Source organism: Drosophila gunungcola (assembly GCF_025200985.1).
Source record: "Drosophila gunungcola strain Sukarami chromosome 2R unlocalized genomic scaffold, Dgunungcola_SK_2 000004F, whole genome shotgun sequence".
Classification (NCBI taxonomy): domain Eukaryota; kingdom Metazoa; phylum Arthropoda; class Insecta; order Diptera; family Drosophilidae; genus Drosophila; species Drosophila gunungcola.
Window position 1 is genome coordinate 1,996,785 of NW_026453167.1, and position 23,090 is coordinate 2,019,874.

General features: G+C 43.7%; 4 protein-coding genes across 4 annotated transcripts; 3 read left to right on the forward strand and 1 right to left on the reverse strand.

Annotated features, from left to right (window-relative positions):
* The first annotated feature begins 195 nt into the window (after window positions 1-195).
* On the forward strand, window positions 196-12,811 carry LOC128254355 (lachesin). The gene is made up of 2 exons (XM_052983421.1): window positions 196-1,029; window positions 11,592-12,811. The coding sequence occupies exons 1-2, from the start codon at window positions 492-494 to the stop codon at window positions 12,131-12,133; spliced, it is 1,080 nt and encodes a 359-aa protein (XP_052839381.1). The 5' UTR covers window positions 196-491; the 3' UTR covers window positions 12,134-12,811.
* An 84-nt stretch (window positions 12,812-12,895) lies between these two features.
* LOC128254354 (augmin complex subunit dgt5) lies at window positions 12,896-15,851 on the reverse strand. The gene is made up of 5 exons (XM_052983420.1): window positions 15,661-15,851; window positions 15,314-15,591; window positions 14,025-15,249; window positions 13,294-13,481; window positions 12,896-13,222 (listed from the first exon to the last, which is right to left on the reverse strand). The coding sequence occupies exons 1-5, from the start codon at window positions 15,753-15,755 to the stop codon at window positions 12,927-12,929; spliced, it is 2,082 nt and encodes a 693-aa protein (XP_052839380.1). The 5' UTR covers window positions 15,756-15,851; the 3' UTR covers window positions 12,896-12,926.
* Window positions 15,852-16,392: 541 nt separating this feature from the next.
* Window positions 16,393-19,507, forward strand: LOC128253912 (uncharacterized). The gene is given in 4 exon segments (XM_052982618.1): window positions 16,393-16,586; window positions 16,657-17,666; window positions 17,728-18,607; window positions 18,610-19,507. Coding segments are annotated over 4 exon segments (2,712 nt in total). The 5' UTR covers window positions 16,393-16,489; the 3' UTR covers window positions 19,335-19,507.
* A 108-nt stretch (window positions 19,508-19,615) lies between these two features.
* Window positions 19,616-21,610, forward strand: LOC128253913 (endothelin-converting enzyme homolog). Its single transcript, XM_052982619.1, is given in 2 exon segments — window positions 19,616-20,509; window positions 20,512-21,610. Coding segments are annotated over 2 exon segments (1,902 nt in total). The 5' UTR covers window positions 19,616-19,644; the 3' UTR covers window positions 21,549-21,610.
* Window positions 21,611-23,090: the final 1,480 nt, after the last annotated feature.

A 23,090-nucleotide genomic window follows, 5' to 3' on the forward strand; every position in this document is an offset into this window, starting at 1 on the left:
ACGTTCAAATTAATTCAAGGATGCCATTCGTCATTTGACCAGTTCTGGTTGCGTTCACTGATTCATGGTTTGTGCCATTGCTTAGTACAGTTCCTCACCGATAGACCGACTCGCCATTCTGCCTTATTTAGGCACATATTGAATGCTCACCTCGCGCTCTTGAGGGCGCACTTTTCAAAGCCTGGATTCATTCGTATCGCGACTTTCGAACTGTGCAGTTTACTCTCTAACGCGCTTACCGTCTTGGCCGTAAAACTCGTGACTGATCAAGAGAGAGCAAGTCTGAAACCAGCTTAGAGCGAGAAGACAGGTGTCGTTGAGTCTGTGTTGTCAGCATCCGCGCTCGCCGCGCAACAGAAAGAAACGGCGATAGGTGTGTCTTCTCTTCGATTTTCGGCGCTCTCAATTCTCTTGAGAAAAGATCAAGATACAAAGATACATATATCGCGCGCTTCCAGGGTGTGGTGCTAAAAAAAGAGTCAATTTGTAAGATGAGGCGCTTGAGTATCTTGAACTGCGTGTGGAGCAGCCTGCTCCTGGTCGTTATCATCCACCAGACGAGGGCCCAGCGAACACCGACCATATCCTACATCACGCAGGAGCAGATCAAGGATATTGGCGGAACCGTGGAGTTCGATTGCTCCGTTCAGTATGCCAAAGAGTACAACGTGCTGTTCCTGAAGACGGACAGCGATCCCGTCTTCCTGTCCACTGGCTCCACGCTGGTCATCAAGGACTCGCGCTTCTCGCTGCGCTACGACCCGAACTCCTCCACCTACAAGCTGCAGATCAAGGACATCCAGGAGACGGACGCGGGCACCTACACCTGCCAGGTCGTCATCTCGGTCGTCCACAAAGTCAGTGCCAATGTGAAGTTGTCCGTGCGGCGACCTCCGGTCATCTCCGACAACTCCACGCAATCGGTGGTGGCCAGCGAGGGCAGCGAGGTCCAAATGGAGTGCTACGCCAGTGGCTACCCCACTCCCACAATCACCTGGCGGCGCGAGAACAATGCCATTCTGCCAACGGGTAAGTTTCGCTAGCTTTATGCGTTTTTGTTTTTTTTTTTTGTTATGTGTAAGTTGTTAACTTGGTTTACGGTGGGTAAGTTAGCATTCGCTAGTTGGGGCGCTGTTCTCTGGCTCTCTCTCGAATCTCCGCTCCCGCTCTTTGGGCCCGTCTCTCTGTCCGTCCCGCTTTTTCTTTAGCTTTTAACTGAATATTTTCAAACGGGCTCCAAGTGTGAGTGACCGTGACTCACTCAGGCGTCACCTTATTTTTGTTTACTCCGCTTGGTGTGCTACTAAACGAGAGGGCTAGCGAGGGCTAGCTTGCCTCCCCCACAACGTGTTCGAGGGCTAAGTTTCGCAACACAAGATTGGTTTTTACTCTTTTGATAGCTCTTTTCACCTTCTTTGGAGTAGGGTTGCAATGTATCCCTTTGTTTGCTCTTTTCCCTTTAACAAGTCTTGAAAAAAGGGTCTAAACAAATAATAATAGAAAAACTAATAAATACAATACAACTCAAGAATTCATCAATTTTTGAAAGAGAATATTGCGTTTATAGTCCTTTTTGAATGCTTTATTTTTTTATTTGTATGACTCCGCCATTATTTACTATTTTACCTTCCCTTAACTATGTTTTGCAACGCAAGATTGCTTTTTAAGCCCCCCTTTTCATGAAATTTTAAATAAACGGCCGATTACGAAACAGTTTTTAATCTTTTGTATTTATAAAACTTAAAGGTCAACTTGCTTATTTGGAAATTATACATTTGCTCTATGCCCGAAAGATTTCAACGAAATCTTTCACTAATCTGTAAAAATGTTGATTGTAAAAGTGCAAATGTTATCACCATTTTATTTGGTTCTCGAGTTAAATAATTTGTACAACTTGAGCAGGAAAATAACGTTTTCTTTTACGCTTAAGAATTACAATTTTCTTGGGAAACTCCAGGTCGGACAAGTGCAAGTGATGTACACAAATTGTGTTCGTTTCTTTGCACTTCCAGAATTTCTTGAAAAGAGAGAAAAAGCTAATAAAACAATAAAATTAAATAGTGCCCAGGTAGATGGTACAATAGAACCTTCTCACAAGGTTAATCCCGTACAGGTGCTGCTGTTCATTGCCGATCTCTATCTTTACCTGAACTCTGACCCTCGGGCGGACATAATGGTTTCTTTTAACAAGATTGCAGCGTCATTTGAGCGGCAGCCGAAAAGCAATTAGTGTAACTAATCCAATAGTTACTTATTACCTAGAAACGACTCGCGGACACACCCTGCCAGGCCAAACTGTATTTCAGAACTATCTGAATTCTCGGGGTTTTGTATCTGTAAGTTTGCTTGTGCAATCTGTAATGGCCGCGACATTGAGTGCGCCTTCTTTGGTCAAAAATTAGGCGTGCCCTACAAAAAGCTATAAAAACCAACCACAACGATTTGGATACGCTCCATGGCAGTCCAGAAAAGGCTTCACTTTTTTTCGCCATAAACCAGAAGGGCATATGGGTTTGAGGTCCAGTATTTGCCGGGAGTTTCACACTTTTCCACGCTCTAATTTAAAGCGCTTGAGCAAACAAAAATGTTCGTCCAGTGCTTTGAAATGCGCCAACGAGCCGAGTCAAATGTTGCGGGGGGTTACCAAGGGGGTTTTCCATAGGTATACGAATAGTATACCCGGAAAAAGAGGGCGTACATGCACTGACGACGAGGACTACTCCTTGCCGCTTTTGTGCCGCATTTCACGTTTCACATTTCCATTCCCATTCGAGTTTCTGAGGCATTCGACAACTTCAGCACGCGCAATTGCTTCCGCAACTTGAAAACGTTCCACGGACCGTTTGATGGTCTCCGGGTTTGGGCCTGCGACTACGGGCGTAAACAACCCGTGCAAAAACGCGGCATAGGGCTGTTCCTTGTTCCTTATACGTCAGACACGGTCTGGGCTTTTGGGTGGGATGGTTAAAAAATGAGAAATACAAAAATGAAACATAGCAAGGGAACGAGTAAACAGCAAACATACGCAAACAAAGGGATCCTGAGAGCATGGCAAATGGGCTGCGCCCCCTGAAAAACTCCCAGGCCCACACCCCTGAACCAAACCCCTTACCCTTCCCCCTTCCCTTTCCGTTCCTCTACATAATTCTTATTTTGATAAGCGGCAAAATACAATCGAAGTATACAAAATATATATAAATTACAAGCTAAAAAGGTAACCCAAACAAAGGCAGTTGGTTCCTGGGGCGAGCACAATGTAAGAGATGCAAACAAACAAGCCGCGAGCGGTTCGCCCTTGCCCCTCGATCTAAACAACCCCTGATCCTAACCCTAAAACCCCGTCGTCCCGCCCAAAGACCAAGACCAAGTGTGGAACCCCTAATCAACCGTTTCCGTTCGTCAGCTCACCAGCTCACCGGTTTTCTGTTTTCAGGGTGTTGAGCGTCCATAGTCCATGCCAATTTGTGCGTAGCCATGCAAATCGATTGGTTCTCGTTTTTTTGTTTCTTTTTTATATTGAACGGCCAAACAATGTTGGTAGAAGATAGCCATTGCCATTGAGTAAACACAGACATGTGCAGTGTTTGCACCTGGCACCTGGATATATGCTGCCCCCAGCAAAATCCGTTGCCATAATAAACCTCACCTTGGCCCAGCGAATAAATAAGCGAACAGACTCTTTTTGCAAAGAAAGCTAAAAAAAATTAAAATTCCATTTTTGCTGAATTTTCAAATGCTGACAGCTGTCGACATTTTGGTTTATTGTTGGCAAGCCGGAAGCATCTTTCAGATACTTATCTGTTCGAGGGATCGAGTAGGGATCATTGGAACAGCGTAAATTAACTTTAATTGTTCAATTATATTATGTGAGGAGAGTACACGAGTGCTGTCTCGAATCTTGCACAGATCACTTTGGGGTGTCTGCACTCAGTTTGTAACTGCTAAACTGCCATCACAGTGCACTCTCCCTCAGCTAAACTCTTGATTAACTTTCATGCAAATTGTGTTTGCTGGCAAATTGCGAATTAGACTCAAGTGAGCATGATCAAGTATTCCAATTTCCCATCAAACGCCAGTGCAAGGGTGCAAATCTTAATGGTAATAATATTTACGTTTAAACATTTCGATGCGCAATTGATGCTCAACTCGAGATTTCATCGGGCCGTGCTCACGAAATTAGTTCCCCCCCAATTTTTGAAGCATAATAAAAATAAAATATATATAATGAAATTCTTCGGATGCCGAAGGGCAGCAGCTGCTGGGTTTTTGAGTTTTAAAATATTTGCAAGCAATTAGGTTTGGCACACTCGCAATTACAAGAGGAGTGAGCCGAATCCTTTGATGGTGGTTATGTTTTTATTTGTCCTGCTGCTGCCATTTCCTCTTCCTGTTTTGCCGTGGGATGCATTGTTTATGGCCGCCTCAGTTGGCAGTTGCAAAGTCAGAGTAGAGGCAGAGCAGAGTCAGAGTCAGAGGCAAAGGCAAAACGAGAACGGGAACGATAAACGCCGATGACGTACAAAAAGCGTTGAGGGAAACCTGTTTGAAAATGTTGGTTGCTGGGGCAACGACCACTTGGTCAACATGGGGCCAACTGGCTGCTTTCAGTCAGCCAACAAAATGCAGAGAACCAACAAAGAGTGAGCCCTTTGTGGTAGTTAGTCAGCTTGAAGTAATAACTGGTTAGTTAATAGCTGAAATGGTCGACTAAATCGTCCCAGTTTCCGCCAGTCCATTAGGGAATTTAGCATATGCCTTCCTTTTTTATGGTTTTATCACAGATGGGTAGTAGTTAAACATTTATTTATCAATTAAAAGCATGGCTTATAAAATGAAGTATTTGTTTATAGAAATAAAAGTTTTTGATTTTTCAAAGGACAAGCTATTCCCATCAGAAAAATTCATATATATTCTTTTCTTAGTAACATCAATTTTTTTTAGTAGGTGCTTTATCATGTGAGACCGTTTTTCCCCTGTGTAGAAAATCCGTTTCACTTTGCATACATTTTTGGTGTGGCAATTCCCTTATTTGTTTAGCACTCTTAGCTGCATGTTTCACCTTCAAACCGGCTTTTTAATCCTTATCACACTCACATTCTCACACAAAGGCCACGCGGCTTTTCCAACCCCCCTAACCAAACTCGAGCCAATCCTCAATCTCATTGTGAGTGCTGGGACTTGGCCAATATTTATTTAGGCACTCGGCTCACAAGGGATTTACGTCGGTCAGCCTTCTTTCGCTCGCTTATCCAGTTCTTTTTTGGCATAATTGCTATTTTAATAGTTTTCTTTACAATTCCTTGATTTATGGTTGCCAGCCGGAGCAAGTACAGTCTGCACTCGTCTGCAATTGAGTTTGTTTCCCTTTGCGCGGAGAAGTGGAATGGAGTGGAGTGTAATCCAATAAATAGCATGCCAGGCGGCGGCATAACTCTCGGCCAGCTATAATGTACTACTCGAGGAAGAAAATCACTTTTGAAAAGTCAACAACACAGCGTCTGTGGCTTTGTCTGTCGGTGGTTCGCTGGTTCGGTGGGTGATTGTGGGTGGTGGGAGGTTTCTGCTGTCCGGAGGGTGGATCCATGTCACTCTGTACTGTGCGGTTTCAAGGCGAAGGCCCACCAAAGTGGGTGCATTCACATGTCTCAAGAGCTTGTTATATGCTCGATATGTATGTGCAGCGGTTACAGCAACATCAGCCAGAGCCAGAAGCCAGAAGCCCTCGCCCCATGTTGATGTTCCTTGATGAGGTTGGGTGACAAAACAGGAAGAGGCGACAAATTTGCAGAGGCGTGCAATTTTTCCATAAGAGTGCAGTAGGTTGGAGGAAACTGCAGCTTCTGGTGTCGCATTTACCAGGTGTTCTTGGGCAATCAATGGAAGATGCTGCTAGCAGGGGCGGGGCAAGCAGCATGTTAACGCTCTTCGTGGGCCTAATCAACTCAAACCACTTCACTTGTAGGCCAAGAAGGAGCCCTTCATTTTGCTAGGAATGGAAAAATATTTATTAAAGAGAGTAAGGGTTAACTTAAACTTATACACAGTCTCTATTAGTTAGGTAGTAGTAGTTGTCTATGAATATTATATAGTTAAACAATTATCAAGAAAACTGCATTTTTTAAAACCAGGATAACCAGCATGACCAAAGCATGGTTTTGCTGTAATAACGTTCAAATTTGCTGACTCGGTAAAACCATTACCAATATACATCACAATCAAAACCAATTTAATTAAGCATCCATTGATACCCAAGCGTTACCCCAAAAAATGTGAAAATCTTGTTAGAATCAAAACACTGTGTGCACTTTTTTAATTGGATTTTTGCCAACCCAAACGGGTGGAACACATTGGATGGAAGGATACGTGCGAGGAACGAGAGACATGACCCATCTGTGACATGCCCTGGAGCTATGATATGTTGGGTTGGGTTCGCTCTTGGTTTTTCATTTTAGTCTGGATGTGTGCATCGGGCGCAAGTAATGCGGAGCGTCATTAAAAGCGCACCCGCTTCGGCATTTGGCTTTTGCCGCTGCCTTTGCCAGTCCGTGTTTTAAATTATGATGAGTCACACATTGTTGACGTGCCGCATTAACATTCATAATTTCCACATGGCAACGTTCGGTTCATAGAACAGTTGACATTTGAAGAGCAGCCCGTAAAGAGGCTTTTCCTGCATTTTCCTTAGTTCGACAGGAAGACTTCCCGCCAGAGTTGCTGGCCAAATTGCAGGAAATTGAATGGGGAAAAAACAAATATGGCCGCAGGCCTAGACTTTATGGGAAAGGGAAAGCGCTGGGCTTGCATCAATGTTATTTCGGTTAGTTGTTGTTGTTGTTGCTGTTGTTGTCGTTGTTCGTCACACGTTTTCCCGCCCGACGGAGGGCAAAAAATTCGTCTGGCCTTGTGATTGGTGCGGATACTTTTTGCATGCCAGTCAATTTCCATTTCCCCGAGGTGGACGCGCTCTGTCCTTTGGGTGGTTGTTTTGCCACCTCACAAAATGGCGGTCGACGGCGTTTGTCGCTTTAAGTAGTTTATGAAACATTAGAAACGGTAGCAGAGCAACCAAGCAACCCTTTCCACCAATTCGTAACCGATTTTCCAAGCGAGCGCGCAGTTGACGCGGCGCTGAAAGTCATCCAAGCGCCTAGACCTACACCCGACATTTAGATCTTAGCGGGTCATATAAGTCATACGCATACACATACACTACACCTGTCCGCTTTTTTCCCAGCATTTTCCATTTTCCGTTTCCTCTGCAACGGCACAAAGGAGTTGTGCATCCTTTCAGGCCATCCCACTGTCCCTACCTACCTGCACTTCTCACCTTACCCCAACCATTATCCACAGAAACAGAATTCTCACCTCTGCCATTACACAACTTTTCTTTTCTTTGGCTCTGTTTTCGTTGCCTTTAACTGACAATTTATCTCTGGTTGTTTGCCCATGGGACGGACGGAGATCCGGGATCGGAGCACAAGGGGTGTTGTTTTCATTTCGCCTGATGGCAGGCGGAGACAGAGACAGAGTTTCAGACAGGTTCCCCTGAAGGAAGGGCCTAAAACAAATGTGGACCCGCCCGCCTGCCATGTCGGAGTTTTCATTACCTTTTCAGTTTTCATCTTCTCTTTCTGAGTCTCTGAGTTTCTGAGTTTCTGTTTTCCTTTCATTAGTTGTCAGAGATTGCCGAGTCAGAGATGGACGCACCATCATCATCCTGCCCGTTGCAAAGTGTTTTTAATTCTCTCATTAGTAACTGAAATTACTCCACACCATTCAGTATGATGGATGTTCTTGGTTGGTTGGCATGATATGGAGTTGAGAGCTATTTCCGCTGTATATTCCTTGGGTCTTTGAAATGCGGGATTTTCATTGTAGCCTCTCTCATTACGTTGATTGAACTGAAATTTACTCTTAATTTGTCAATCCGTAATGGTTAGTTATTGAAATAGGTTTTGGGGGAATAGCAAACAGAGGCAAACAACATAAGGTTCAAAAAGCAAATGGATCATGGATTGATGAAAAGGTATTGAGCTCGTTTGCGAGTGATATATGAGTCTGGTTTTCGTAATTCAACGCCATTACAAACTCTTGAATATCTCAAATTCACTGACACAAGCCATTCATCTACCATTAGGGGTGTTCTGTTTCATTGACTTTCTGCTCTAGTTCATGAATTTGAACCCTCAAAAGTGTCGCAAGCATTGAGTCGGGAGCCAATTCATGGCATTTATTCTGCATTAATTACTAAGAGAGAATAAGAAATATCTTGCATTCAAGAAACTGGCAGCTGTATTCGTTCTTTTCTCTTTGTGGAGAGCTTCTACTTCTTTGTTTGTGTCGCATAACTAATTAACAATTAAATATTGCCACTTTCTGACACGCCCCTGTTACGCACATGCGCGACCTCCACGCAGAACATAAAGAGTTTTTTTTTTCAGTTTTTACATGCTAACGGTAAATCGTTTTACAGGCGACAAATGTTTGGGAACGTTTGAAGTTCTGAAATTCCTGGGTTCTCTTTGTACCTGACTTGCATATCATTTCACAGCTCAGTGAATGCGCAGTAGTCCATCAAAAAAGAAATAAAAAGTAGTAACATTTAACACTATATTGGGCTTACCCATTTGGTATTTCGAGTGGGTAGCCTTTGAACTATAAATGCATATATTGCATTTACAGACTGCATTCCATCAAGGGTTATCTAGCATGTACTACAAATATAAAGGACTGAAGCCATGCCGCTAAAAACAGAGCTGACTGCACAAGGTAAAGGGCCAAAAAAAAAACAGAAATTGAGATAATTTCTGGACTAGATATAGAGAAAGAACCTGTTTTAGGCGGCGACTCTCTGAATAGGCACAGTGAACGCTTGTAAATTGCAAACGCAACTGATTTTGCTTGCAGGGCAGAGAGTAGTTAACTTTAACTACTTGCATCTTTATTAATGCTATCTTTTATGACCTGAGAAGATTTTGTGGGTTTTATTTTGCGAATAATAATGACAAAGAGTAGTGGTTTACCTCTTATAGTTTTTGTTGCACTGAAAAAATTATTATTTTCAAATATTTCAACTATTCTAAAACATAGATTATGACATTATATGATCATTGTTTTTTTTGCTAGCTAGTAAACTGGTTTGCAAACCTCAAACCTCCGGAAAATAATGGGTTTATGTAAAATATTCGTCAAGAAAAAAGTCTGGAAAACAAAACGTTTTCTTTTAAAGCTGTAACTTTGGGTTCTTTTCCAATTATACAAACACAAATGTCTTTTACTCATGACACTGTAATCCGAGGCAAATCATTTTCCATTGGACTAATTAAACAAAGCCCTCGCCTGCTCTCTCCCACTCAAAAAGTCAGCTTTGAAATATATATCCATATATCGGGAAGCGTGCTTGCCTACAGCATATTTCTGTTCATTGTGTGCTTTTCTAATATTGAAATGAGTTTGCTGCGTTGTTTTCTCAGATGCCCGCATCACGATGCCATTTTAGCTCGTCAACCGATGCAGTTGTTGGGCCACCGCCTTAACCCATTGCCATCACGATTGCTCTGTTTTAGGGCGGAGGGGGATGGGCTGTCAATCCAATTTTAATGAAATGTGTTACTTCGATTCCCAGGCGCAATTAATTTGAAATGTTTCAGTTGAGCAGACACAAGCCGCACTCGAATTTCCCCCCTTCGGCTTGTGGCCCGCATTTATGTGCAATTCGCATAAAACATATTTTCATGGCATTCCAGAGCTTTGGTCAATGCTCCTGATGTTTTTACGGCTCCTTGCCAGCTCAACTCTTTATTGAACACAGAGAAAAAAAACTTCAGTCGTGTTACAAAGCTTAGTTTAGCTTGGGTTTATTATTTGTTAACCACTTTTCTTCTAATAAGAATAAGTTGAAATATATTATAATCCAAATATACGATAGGTTATGTGATCTCTAACGCGTTTATTTTGATAATCGAAAATAATTATTATTTATGCTTAAAAATTCAAAATCAATTGAACTATACCATTTGTTTGCTATTTCATTTATTTAGGTTTTATTGATTTTATCCGGAATAATAATTATTTTAAGGTTTTTTAGTATTTATCAAAATTAAAATAATGATTATTTTGTGAGCCAATGAAACCCGATTGCAGGTTCTAGACGGAATTATTACAAGATCAAATAGTGTACTTGATGGTTAAACAGCAAAGCATACATAAGTTGAATACAAATATATAAATATATAAAGTTTTATGTTTTACTTATTTCGCTTTTAAGTGTTTGAGATAAAGTTTTCAAAAAAAAGGGCAACATCGTTTTGCCAGTGCACTTTTGCTCCATGTACTTTGTGTCAATTGTTTGAGCCTGAATTGTTTTGGCAAATGTTTGAAGAGCAGCCACAGACACGCACACATAAGCGGGTAGTAGTAGTATCTGTGGGTGGATGAGGGAGCAGATCCCTAGGCTCATTGCACTCGTTTCCACCTATTCCACCCTCTTTTCCCCCGACGAGCTGAGCCAACCAACTTCCGGTTATGAACCCGGAGCACCTTTCGCATTTCGCATTCGGCATTCGTAGTGCAATTCCTATTCCCATTCAGGTTCACGCTTCAGTTGCTCAGCTCATACCAAGCCCAATCCCAATCCCATTCCTTCCGTGCACTCATGGCTAAGTGCAGGCGTACTCCGTTTTTCAAAATTAGTTGGCAACGCAAACGCAAACGAGCAGAGGGCCAAACAAAATGCTTTACTTGTTAGAGGTCATTAACGCTGCCATTGTTTCCCTGTTTCTCTGGGCGCCTTCCACGGAGCGTGGACACTACTGGAAAAGGTCACCCGCAAGTGCCAACGGATGTGCCCCGGGTTGGCTCATTAAAATCAGATTTTTGACTCTGTCCCCGCTGCACAAACACAATAGATTGCCATTGCCATCCGAGAGCGTTTAGAGCTGCTCCATTAATGGCTAGTGGATGTGTTCGCACTCGAACGCGCATCGCTTAAACAGCGGATAAGACTAAGCCCATAATGGAAATGGTTGCACCACACTCGAAAAGCAGTTGTCTATGTCGATATAAAGTATTATAGTTTTGAAAGGAACTACAGGTTTTTGATTTGCTTATAAGTGTGTTAGATTATATATTTATGATTGCCTTTTAATGTACTGTGAAAGCAATTGGTTTCTATAATACTATTGTTTACTTAGCATTTTTTTTTGAAATTTTAATTAGACATGATGAATACTACAACAAAAGAATTAATATTCAAAAGTATAGATACATTTTTTGAACTACTTTATCTGGTTTTATAACATTTAACAAACTTTTAGAAAATTTCGACCAGACAAATTCGAACAGGAATTGTTTTCCATATTATGTTTCCAATATTAAGATTGTAAAAAAACCAAGATTGATATTGTATTTAAAACTATGTACACTTAAGGAAACACTGGCATTTTACAAGTTTACCAGAAAATATCAAATGGGACACACGAGCCTATAATTTTTGAGGAATTGTTTGTTATTTATTTTATGAATTATAAATACGTTTTAAGTAAATCAAAAACACAGGGTACTAATAAGTACTATCCACCTCCCTATTCCAGATAGCGCTACCTATGTGGGCAACACCCTGCGCATCAAGTCGGTGAAGAAGGAGGATCGCGGCACCTACTACTGCGTGGCCGACAACGGAGTGAGCAAGGGCGACCGGCGCAACATCAACGTGGAGGTGGAGTTCGCTCCGGTAATCACCGTGCCCCGCCCGCGATTGGGTCAGGCCCTGCAGTACGACATGGACCTGGAGTGCCACATCGAGGCCTATCCGCCGCCGGCCATCGTGTGGACCAAGGACGACATCCAGCTGGCCAACAACCAGCACTACAGCATCTCGCACTTCGCCACCGCCGACGAGTACACCGACTCGACGCTCCGCGTGATCACCATCGAGAAGCGCCAGTACGGAGATTATGTGTGCAAGGCCACCAATCGCTTTGGCGAGGCGGAGGCGCGCGTCAATCTCTTCGAGACGATCATCCCCGTGTGCCCGCCCGCCTGTGGACAGGCGTACTTCGCCGGGGCCGAGGATGTGGCCGCCACCTCGTTCGCCCTGGTGGGCATCCTGGCGGCGCTGCTCTTCGCCAGATAAGCCAACCGACTCCAAGCGCTCCTCCAAGTCCAAAATAACCATCACTCTGCCCTCGAACATATGCATAAACATATATAAAATAGATATGTCGAGAAACAACACATCGCATAGCCGCGCAATAGATGTCTCAAATGATGATTCCAGTTCCCAGTCTCATTTTCTTTGGTAGCCTCTTCTCTCGATCCCGTTTAGTCCAGCTCTATTTTCGTACGTCCAATATTATGTCTTAAGTTAAGTAGGCTAAGTGAAGGGCCAACGATGCAGAAAAATTCAAATCCAAACCAGCCACAAACGATGCATTTCACCTCGATCCCGTCCGTTTTGCTTTCTGATCTGGCACTGTATATGTTTTAAATATTTTAATCTAAGCAAGATACATCACAACATTCGATTTTGCTTCTACAAATAAGAGAATATTTTATTTTTATTTAATAAATAATGAAGTATTTTCGTTACGCAAATCTGACAACTCGAACACAATCCCCTAAAATAAACTTAACCCATAGTCGAGGCAAAATCCATTTTCGAATAAAAATACAACAAAAGTTGTGTACATTATTAGCTCTTAAGCGCAATGAGAAATTTTTACCCAAATTTTTGTGTGGGTGTGAGTAAAATAAATTTCGACTTTGTAATAAAAAACGACAAAACACAAAACTAAAATAAACAAAAAAAAAAAACCAATAAAAATATTAAAAAAACAATACCGTCTTTTAGTTTTAAACAAGCAATTCATTTAGTTTCAAATATGTGTAAATGAGAACGATAAAGTATCTATAAAATTAGTAACAGACTAAACGCGACTCTCGGGATGTTTTCCACTGGTGTAGTTGACCGAACCTCCACTATTGGTGGCCATGCGATAGTAGAGATTGAACTCGGATTCGTAGTCCGCGAAGCTTCCATTATTATATCGCTTTCCAGGGGGAACATAGCGACGCAACGGATTCTCGAGCAGGAAGTGGTAGATGCGCTCGGCCTTTTCCAGTTGCAACTGAGTCTTCACCCCAATGGCCATCAGGTTGTCCAGCAAATGGTCAATTTCATCGTGCTGACGACTTGCCCTAAGCCTCAAATCGTGCGGATCAACTTGGGAGACAGGAGGGATTTGTTTTTCACACTCAGCCGGATATGAGACAAAATGTCTGAGTTGAGCTTACCAATTAACGGCTGCAAATTCAATTTCAAGTCAGACGTGTGTGCGGCAATTGCCGACGCCCACAAAATGCGTTTGCGGACTTCCTGCAGAGCGCCGAAGGGAGTTAGCAAATAGCCCGGCGCCAGTTGAACGGTGGAGGCCAGCTCTTGGGCCTCGACGATGAGCGGATTGGCCGACAGCAGGAAGGAGCTGTCAGAAAAAATTACATATTCTTGGTTAATTGAAAATTTGGGAATGAAAGTTTTGGAAAAATGATAACTGCTCAAAAACAAACCTTTAAAGCGAACGACAACTTTTCCTTTTATTTATCACATTGCTAACGCTCAAAAAAAAAAAACTCTAAAGCAAAGGACAACGTTTTTATCTAATGTTTAACTTCTAATAAACAAAATTAGGTTTAAAAAACCTTTAATATTGTTTTGCGATTTCTTAAAATCCTTAAATTCCCTTTATACTGTGGTAAACAATTATATAACACTTAGGTGTTATAATAAATTGCCGTTTATCTGCACTGTTTATTGGAATAAAAAAATGTTTAATATCTGATCTATTTTTAAAAACAATTTTTCTTTTTTAAATCGTTTTAAAAAACTATTTTAAATTGTTATACCTATGATAATGTGAATGTTTATACATGACTTCAAAAGTGCCTTCCAAGTTTTTGTTGATTCCCATTTCCATAAGCTAAAAAACTAGTATTATTTTGACCGCTACTGTATGTGAGGTATTTACCTGGCGCGTGGCATGCAGCTAAACTTCTCCAGCGGTATGTCCACAAAGGTATTGACTTCCAGTAAGTGCGAGGGTACAGTGGCTGCGGATGCTGCAACCATAGTGGTGGTACTTGCACCTCCAGGCATCATTGTTTTGTTGTCGAAGCTGCGACGCATCGAGGAGTTCATGGTGCTGCAATTGCCATCGAAATCCACCTTGGTGCTGGAAAGCACACTATCATTGGCCAGGCAAAAGCTCTCCGCTCCCAGCATGGACATGTTGCTGACCTTCAGCTTGGTGCTCATCAGCTGCGAATTGGCATTCTGCTTCTGGGCGGCCGCCTGCATGTCGTCCAACAGATTCTTCATCATGTTGCGCGAATAGAGGATCTTCTCCTTGATCTGCGACAGCTGCACCATGTCCTGTTGGATGCGATTGATGCTGGCATTGACGTCGCCATAGACCTGCTTGACAGAGCCCAGTTTTAGGTCGTGGTTCTCCAGCTGCTTGGCGCTCGCATCCAGCTCCAGACGCAGTTGCTCGATCTGCTCGCGCAGGAATTCGTTCTGAGCGCGATTGAAATTGCGCATGTTGTACTGCACCAGATAGTCGCTGATTAGTTCATCGGCGTTCTCCTCATCGCCCAGGCTGATACCATTGAAGCTGTATACCTTCGTTTGCAGCTTGTCAACAAAGAGGCTGTACTCCTTGCAAAAGCGTTCCTCCTTCTGTTCCAACTCCCTTTGGGCCGTAAAGAATTTGGAAGCGAGGCCCAGCATATCGGCCTTGGTCTTTAGCAACTTTACCTCGTAGTTGTTTAGCGGTGTCTTGGCCATGGTGCATGTGCCTCTGGTCTGATTCAAATGCATTATGTGCTGCAGCTGCTCCTCCTTGATCTTTACGATGACGTTCAGGAGCAGGGCATTGGGTGTGTCGGCAAAGATGGCCCGCATGTCATCCCACAGGCGCTGCTTGGCCTCTGCCAAGCTGTGTACCGCATTTCCCTCATCGCACATCCCGTAGAATGTCTCCAGCTGCTTGAGAGCCTGCTCCACGGCTCGAGTGGCCTGCACCTCGCTGGCATTCTTGGCACTCAGTTTTACGGGCGTGGTGGCCAGGATCTGGGCCTTGTTCTTCAGCTCCTGGTCGTAGTCCTTGTTCAGCGCCTCCAGCTTAAGCTCCAGGATATTGCATTTAGCTTCGAGCAATTGCTTGCGGTTCTCGGCTTTGATTGTTTGAATGTCTATAGGGGATTATGAGGATCGGTATTAGATAGGGGCATTTCTAGGTTTGGTAGTTTTACCCACTCTTGGTCTTGATGCTGGCGGATAGTTTCTGGAACTCCTTTCTGGCCTCGACCAGCTGCAGATCTGCCTTCTCCTCGTCCTTCTTTAGCTCCTGGATCTTTTGGTACCTCTGGAGCTCTGGAGGCAGAAAACTTCGGGAAGCCAGCGTCACTATTTTGTCCTTGTGGCGGGCCACTTGGGCAATCAGTAGGTTCTCGCGCACCTCGCGTACATACTCCACCGGCTGGATGCGGGATTGCAGCTGGTTCAGTAGCAAACTGGAGCCGGATTTTAGGATCCTTTCAAGAAATGCCGAATTTTGCCATTAAAAATCGGTTTTTTTTTTTTGTATTTCCATCATGACGTACCTTCGCAGCGCTTCATCAGTGGGCAGGGCAGAGGGTGGACATCCCAGACTGGTGGCCCAGGTCTTAAATTCAGATATTTTCTCCTGATGAGCCATGATGTGCAATTATTTATAATTCTCGCAAAACAAAGCGCTGTTATTTGAACCGGCTAGTGACCAATACAAACAAAAAGATAGCCAGGGCTGCCAAACTATTGCCATCAGCAGCAGGTTGTCAGCCCCTGTAACGGATTTTAAATTTTTAAAATGGTCAATCAATTTTTTTTCCTAACACATCAAAAGCTTTTATAAAGCTTTTACTACCTTTCCATCCTATATTTAGCTGGTTCAGAAGAAACGCAAATGATTTAAGTTCTTTGCTTAGTTGATTGTTTATTTATAAATAATAAATTTGGAATTTTATTCCTTGGCAGTTTGGCAGAGCCTAAGAGCGGACTGGTTGTTGGAACCAGTTCGCGAAACATATGTTTCCAGTGTTGTAACATGTGTTTGTTTAACAACAGCTGTGGCTAATTTGGCTTTGTTTGCTCTTTAATGTTATAGCTATCAAATATTAATATGTTGAAATAACAAAGAAATTAAGAAAAAAATCAACTCTTAAATAAGAAACTAACTAACTATATTTTTAAATAAAATTTATGATTTCATATTAAATTAAACACACCTCCTAATAAACATATGTTCTAGGTATATAGCTAAAAATGTTTTCCGCACTGAACAGTGCTGGAAAACATCCGCTGTCTTTTGAGCGGCGCACGTGGAGTAAACTCAAAGTGCTCACGTTTTTCATCCATTCTGCTCCAAAAAACCAGATAAATTAAGTTAAAGATATGGGTCGCAAGGCTGAATATAGTGAGAAACCGAAGAAGGGGCCTGGGCGCAAGGCGCGCAAACAGGGACCTCCGGTATTTCGCAAGCAAACGTTTGGTGAGTGCTGGTGAAGATTTCCCCCTGGGATAGCCAGGTCTAAATTTAAAATGTTTTATTTAATACACAGCTCCTATGGAGGAGGAAGACAAAAAGCTATCCCACAGACAGAAGCAGCGTTTTGTGAAGCGGGAGCAGAAGAAAGTTGTCCAAAAGGCCAAACTCCAGGAGAAGCGGGCCAAGGGAAAACAGCCGCAACAGGCTAAGCGGAAATCGGCCTATAACAGCGACAGCGAGCCGGAAAATGAAGAGGAGGTGGAGGTGGAGCAGCAGCAGCAGGAGGTTTCCTCCGATGAGGAGGTGCCCCAACTGGTGCCTGCTCCCAAGAGCCAGAAATCCGCGACACCCAAGGGCTTCACAGACGACAACGATGCCTGGCTTAAACCCAAGAAGCTAAAAAAGCAAGCCAAGCAAGCTGAATCCGAGGAGTCCGAAGGAGAAGAGGAGGCTGAGGATTTGGAGGACGACTCCGAGGCTGAGCTGGAAGAGGATTCCGATGGCGAGGATGACCTTGATGCCGAGGAATCCGGCGAAGAAGAAGAGGACGAAGAGGACTCCGATGATGACACCGCTCAAGTTGGCAAACTGGCCGATCTCTCCGATGACGAAGAAGCCAATTCTGATGATGACTTTGATTTATCCGGCGAAGAAGATGGTGCCGATGTAGCAAGCGGCAGCGATGAGGATGAAGACGACGATGATAATGATGATGATGACGACAAGCTGCCCATCGAGCGCGCAAACAAAAAACTTAAAAAGCGCGAGGCCAAGGAGGCACAACTGGCTGACGAGGAAATGCTGGAAACCGTGGACCGCCAGGATGTTTTCCAGTTGCCCAACGAAGAGGATGAGGCCGAGAAGGATCTCACCCTGCAGGAGGTGCAGCAGCGGATTAAGGACGTCAGCCTGGTCCTCTCCGACTTCAAGAAGTACCGCCAAGCAGATCGATCTCGCGGGGAGTACATTGATTTGCTGCGCAGGGATCTGTGCCTGTACTACAGCTACAACGAGTTCTTAATGGAGAAGCTAATGGACATGTTGCCCCTGACCGAGCTTATGGAGTACCTGGAGGCGTCGGAGGTGGGTGCATTTAGTAGGAAACGTTATTACAACTTTAACACTTATAAAATCATCTCTGTAGATCGCTCGTCCGTTGACCATTCGCACCAATACGCTGAAAACACGTCGCCGGGATTTAGCTGGAGCTCTGATCAATCGTGGCGTCAACCTGGATCCGCTGGGCAAGTGGACCAAGGTGGGATTGGTAGTCTTCAACTCGCAAGTGCCGCTGGGTGCCACTCCAGAGTATCTGGCCGGTCACTACATGATCCAGGGAGCCTCTTCGCTGCTGCCAGTGATGGCTCTCGCTCCGCAGGAGAACGAACGCATCCTGGACATGTGCTCTGCCCCTGGCGGCAAGGGATCCCACATTGCGTCCATCATGAAGAACACGGGTGTGCTCTTCGCCAACGATTCCAATCGCGATCGCATCAAGGCTGTTGTAGCCAATTTCCATCGACTGGGAATTGTAAATGCGGTGGTTAGCTGCGAAGATGGCACCAAGTTCCGGAACATTATGACTGGCTTTGATCGTGTCCTACTGGATGCTCCCTGCACAGGCACCGGTGTCGTCTCCAAGGATCCCAGTGTAAAGACCACCAAGTCGGATGTGGACGTTCAGCGGTGCTACAATCTGCAGCGAAAGCTTCTGCTCACGGCCATCGATTGTACGGATGCGAAATCGTCGACCGGTGGCTATATTGTATACTCCACCTGCTCCGTGCTGCCCGAGGAGAACGAGTGGGTCATCGACTATGCGTTGAAGAAGCGCAATGTCAAGCTGGTGCCCACTGGTCTGGACTTTGGCGTCGAGGGATTCACCAAGTTCCGGCAGCATCGATTCCATCCCAGCTTAAACCTTACCAAGCGCTACTATCCGCACACACACAACATGGACGGATTCTACGTGGCCAAGCTGAAGAAGTTCTCCAACACCATACCCATAACCAAGGAGCAGCAGGAGGAGATGAGAAGCAGCTGGACGAGGCCATCGAGACTGAGGCCACCGCCGAAGCAGCGGAGGAGCAGGAGGTTGCGGAGGAGGAGTCAAAGGACAAGGGTCCGCGAAAACTGCTGGGCAAGCGAGCCGGCAAGCCGAGTTTCACAGAAATCGAGCAGGAGCTGAAGAAGAAGAAGCGGGAGGAGAGCAAGACCAAGTATGTGGCCAAGGTGTTTGAGCAGCCCGTCAAGGCGCCCAAAAAGCCAAAGCCCGAACAGCCACTGGAGAAGAAGGAAAAGCAATCCCAAGCGGCGGTAGAAAAAACCAATGGATCCGAGGCACCATCCAAACCTGCAGCTAAAAAGACCCAAGCCAATGGTAATGTTCCAGCTGCCAAAACAGATGCCAAACCATTCAAGAAAAAGAACCAAGCAAAGGCCAATGGTAGCGATTCTCCTCCAGCCAAACCCGTGGACAAAAAGTCCCCAGTCAATGGCAGTGATTCACCTGCCAAGAAATCATCAAAGGAACCTAAAGCGAAACCACAGGCAAAGGTGGAGAAGCCAGCGAAACTCAAGGCGTCCAAACTAGCTAAGGCGCCACGAGTAGAAGTAGACGATTTACCAGTTCTGGAGGGCAAGCCCATCAAGAAGCAGAACAAGCTGAAGCAAAAATCCAAGCAAATCGGCAATCTGAAAAAATCGAAGACGGGAGCTAATGCGGCAAAGAAGCAAAAGCTTAAGAAATGAACACTTTTTAGATCCAGTTTGTTTAAGTAGACTGTAAGCCTTTAGTTGGGGTAGTCCCAAAACGATTACCTGTTTTATATTGCGAACTGCCTTAGCTTATTATTGAGGATTGAACTACAACAGTGCTGTAATTAACGATCAGATTCAATAAACGCTAAGTTCGGATTAATGTAGTCACAAAGCGTGTTTTGTTCATATGTACACAGTAGAAAAGCTTTATATTCATATTCATCGAAAGGTTTCCAAGCTCAGCGATAAGCAGTTGTTTGTTTCATTGTACAAATTCATTAGTACAAGTCGAGCGAACAACATGGGAAGTTTAGTTTTGCTGTGCGGTTGTCTAGTGGCATTATCACCTTTCATCCAGGCGGATGTAGATATCAACATGGCCACTTCCAGCCAGATACACAAGAACCTTAACAGAACATCAGCACCCTGCACGGAATTCTGGAACTTTGCCTGCGGCGGGTTTGCCAATGCCTCGCAATATGTCGACAACTTTGAGTGGGTGGAGGATCAGTTTGCCATGGCCATGGTGGAGTTCATGGAGAGCCGTATGGGAGAAAACGATATTCAAGCACCGCAACTGATCAAACAAATGAGAACGTATTACAAAGCCTGTACAGGGGATACGTTAAAACTAAGCCTAAGCGATCCTCCTCAAGTAGTTTGGCGATGGTTGCAGGAGGAGTCTGGCATGTACCTTGAGCATGGCTTGAATGGCGTGTTCTTTGATGAGCGCGTTGATGTGGCCACAAATGACTCCACTCGCCGGGTGATCCAGATAAGCATGCCTGACCCCAGTTCCAGATTCAGTGTTCTTCGGGCTTTGGAGCTTTTGCGATTGCACGACTGGGAGGATGAGCAGGAAATGCTCCAGTTAATGGCAAAACTTCAGCAACTGCAGCGTAAATATAAAGAAGATAGTCCGGTTGTGTATACATGGACGTACAATGAAATTAGACGACAATTACCCATTATTAAGTGGGATTTAATATTTGGACAACTTTTGGGAGTGCATCACACTGCTAAAGAGTTGGAGCACCTGCTTTTCGAGGTCAGTGACGTGGAGTATTTGCGGGAAGCCTTTCAGTTTCTCATGGACTTAGACAGCGGCCCCAAAGACATGTATCTCCGCATCCGGCAGTTGGTTTTAATCCAGGAGTCGGAACCTAAAAACCGGAATCCTGCATTCATCACATGCGAGCTTTACTACCCCTGGGTATGAACTATATCTACGATAGATTTGTCTACCAAAATCGGGAGCAGGACACCCGTCGGCTCGAAGAGATCATGGGCAGTTTGAAGGCTACTTTCGGCAAATACCTGGATGCCAATCGCCTGCAGCTCACGCCACACCAGTTGACCTATGTGAGAGCTAAATTGGAGGGAATCCAACTAAAGGTGGGCAATCTACCGGCGGAGAAATCCCCAGAGTTCTATGACACCTACTATGAGAGTGCCAATTTCAGCGAGTCAAGTTTCCTGGGCAATCTCATACAGGTTCTGGCCCTGCGAACCCGTCTCCAGCATGCGGGCTTACTGAAACCGGAATCTAGACTGGACCTGCAACGCTACTACGTCAACGACAATGTGCTGAAGGCACGAACTTCTCCCTTCTATGAAAACGAAAGGAACACCATCACTGTGCCCATGGAGTTTCTACAATTTCCATTGTTCGACCACCGACAGCATGCCATTTTCCAACAGAGTTTAATGGGAGCCGTGCTGGGTCATGAGATGAACCACGCCTTCGAGCAGGAGGGCATACTCTTCGACGCCTCCGGCAATGAGTCACCTGTGGGCCTCGCCATCCGGGAGTCGCAGCCATTCCGTGAGGCCATCAAGTGTGCGGAGGAAAAACCTGCCATCTCGTTAAAAGAACGCCTGGCAGATCTTAATGGCCTCCAGTTGGCCTACGACTCCTTTTTCGGATTGCATCATGACTCCAGGAAATTGGAGTACCGCCCGTATGCCTTTGAGCCGGAGTTCAAGGCACCGCAACTGTTCCACCTGAGCTATGCCCAGTTCTTCTGTGGATCCCTCCCACCGGTGATCGCCCATGATCGGGATGATGAGCGTGTCGACGTGAGCGTGGGCAACTTGCAACAATTTGCATACGACTTCAGCTGCCCAAGTTCCTCGTCCACCTGCGAAATGTGGCGTCCACGGGAGGAGACAGCGCCAACTTCGGATTCACACGTAAATCCATAGCAATAAAATGTTATATAATAATAATAATGTTGATCAACTTAAGAATATTCCTAAATATGTTTTATAAAACGCTTTGGGAAAATGCATAAAAGTTGGTTTTATGCAGCTTAAAAGAAGGCAGCATTTTGTTATTTAAAGCTCGGCTTGAGTCGTACAAAGTTTGTTGAAAACTTTTGGGCTGCAGGTGTTTTCTGGTAGCGTAGCACAATTTTGGGCGGCATACAGTTTGACAAGCCTTGCATTTTTATTCTTTCATTCAGGAAAAAACATCGTATTTCCTTATTTAAGCCTCGTTCAAAAATAATTTTATTGTATTTTAATTTTAAATTCAAAATACTGTTTTATGTTATTGAAATAAACGGCGTATTTGCCAACTGAATCATATACAAAGTACATAATAGCCAACTGCATTTAAATGCATAATTCTATAGGTAATTCTGTTTAAAATTCAAAACAAACTCTTTTATTGAAATAAATATATAATTTATATTTTCATTTTTTTATATACAAAATTTTAATGTACTTCTTTTTGATTCACATTTCACCTTATAAGTATTCCTGAGTATTCGCACATCCTTTTATCAAATGGAATGTTTTAATTTATTTTGGATCTAAATTTGACTAAGTAAATAGTTTTGTTTTTCTGAAAAAACTTAAACATTTATTTTGCTGCAAAATGTATTCCTTTGAGTGTATAAATAAATTATATAAATTCAATTTGGATATCATATATTATGATACCAACAAGAAACCTATAAGTTGGATTATGTATTATCTCTAAGTCAAGTCGCAAAAATGCGATTTGATCGTAAGGGTTTTGGTTTCATTTTCTAAAAAGCTGCATTTAATATTTGGTCTCTAAATTTGGTCCGGTTTTAATGATTTTTTCTAAATTTTTAAAAATGCCTAGCAGCAAAGTGATCAAAACCAAATAATTAATTGGAAATTCGATAAAGAGTTCAAAGAAGTATAAAACTCTAAAATTGGATCATTTTTGTCTTTGATGTTAACAAAAAAACGAATTTATAACGATTTTTGCGAACCTTTTGTTACCTGCTATCTTAAAATGTATTCACAAAGGTTATTAAAAGTTAATCACTTTATTACATTAGTTTCGATTGAGCCTTTGTTTTTGTTCTTAATTGATTTTTAATACTAATTAGTAAACGGGTGCAATTTGATTTGTAGATCAGATAGCCAGGTAATAGCGAGCCGAAATCCCTTTGAGTGTTTGCCAAGCCCGCAGGGTGTTAAATGTCTTATTCTTGTTGAAAGTGAACAAAACCCATTTGGCGGCCCATTCAGCTTGAGTATCAATTGCAGCTGACAGGCCATAGTAATCGCAATCAGAATAGCTGCAATCGCGTCAGTTGAATGCAAATAGCTCAGAAAACGCCGGTCTCATGGGGAGAAATTTCTACTCTAGCTCTCTAGCTTGCTCTCTCTTTTCAGCCACAGAGCTTTTCAACTTGTTGCGGCGACTGTTGGCCTCAACTGTTGTTGTATCCTGCATTGTTGTCGATGTGGGAGACTTTTCAGCTG

What these genes read in the sequence shown, in the direction of transcription:
- LOC128254355 (XM_052983421.1), top strand. Translation starts at nt 492, where the DNA reads ATGAGGCGCTTGAGTATCTTGAACTGCGTGTGGAGCAGCCTGCTCCTG. An exon ending in CAATGCCATTCTGCCAACGG is followed by an intron (nt 1,030 to 11,591) that starts GTAAGTTTCGCT and finishes TCCCTATTCCAG; the next exon opens with ATAGCGCTACCTATGTGGGC.
- LOC128254354 (XM_052983420.1), bottom strand. Translation starts at nt 15,755, where the DNA reads ATGGCTCATCAGGAGAAAATATCTGAATTTAAGACCTGGGCCACCAGT. An exon ending in ACTGATGAAGCGCTGCGAAG is followed by an intron (nt 15,592 to 15,660) that starts GTACGTCATGAT and finishes ATTTCTTGAAAG; the next exon opens with GATCCTAAAATCCGGCTCCA. An exon ending in GAATTTGCAGCCGTTAATTG is followed by an intron (nt 13,223 to 13,293) that starts GTAAGCTCAACT and finishes CTGTCTCCCAAG; the next exon opens with TTGATCCGCACGATTTGAGG.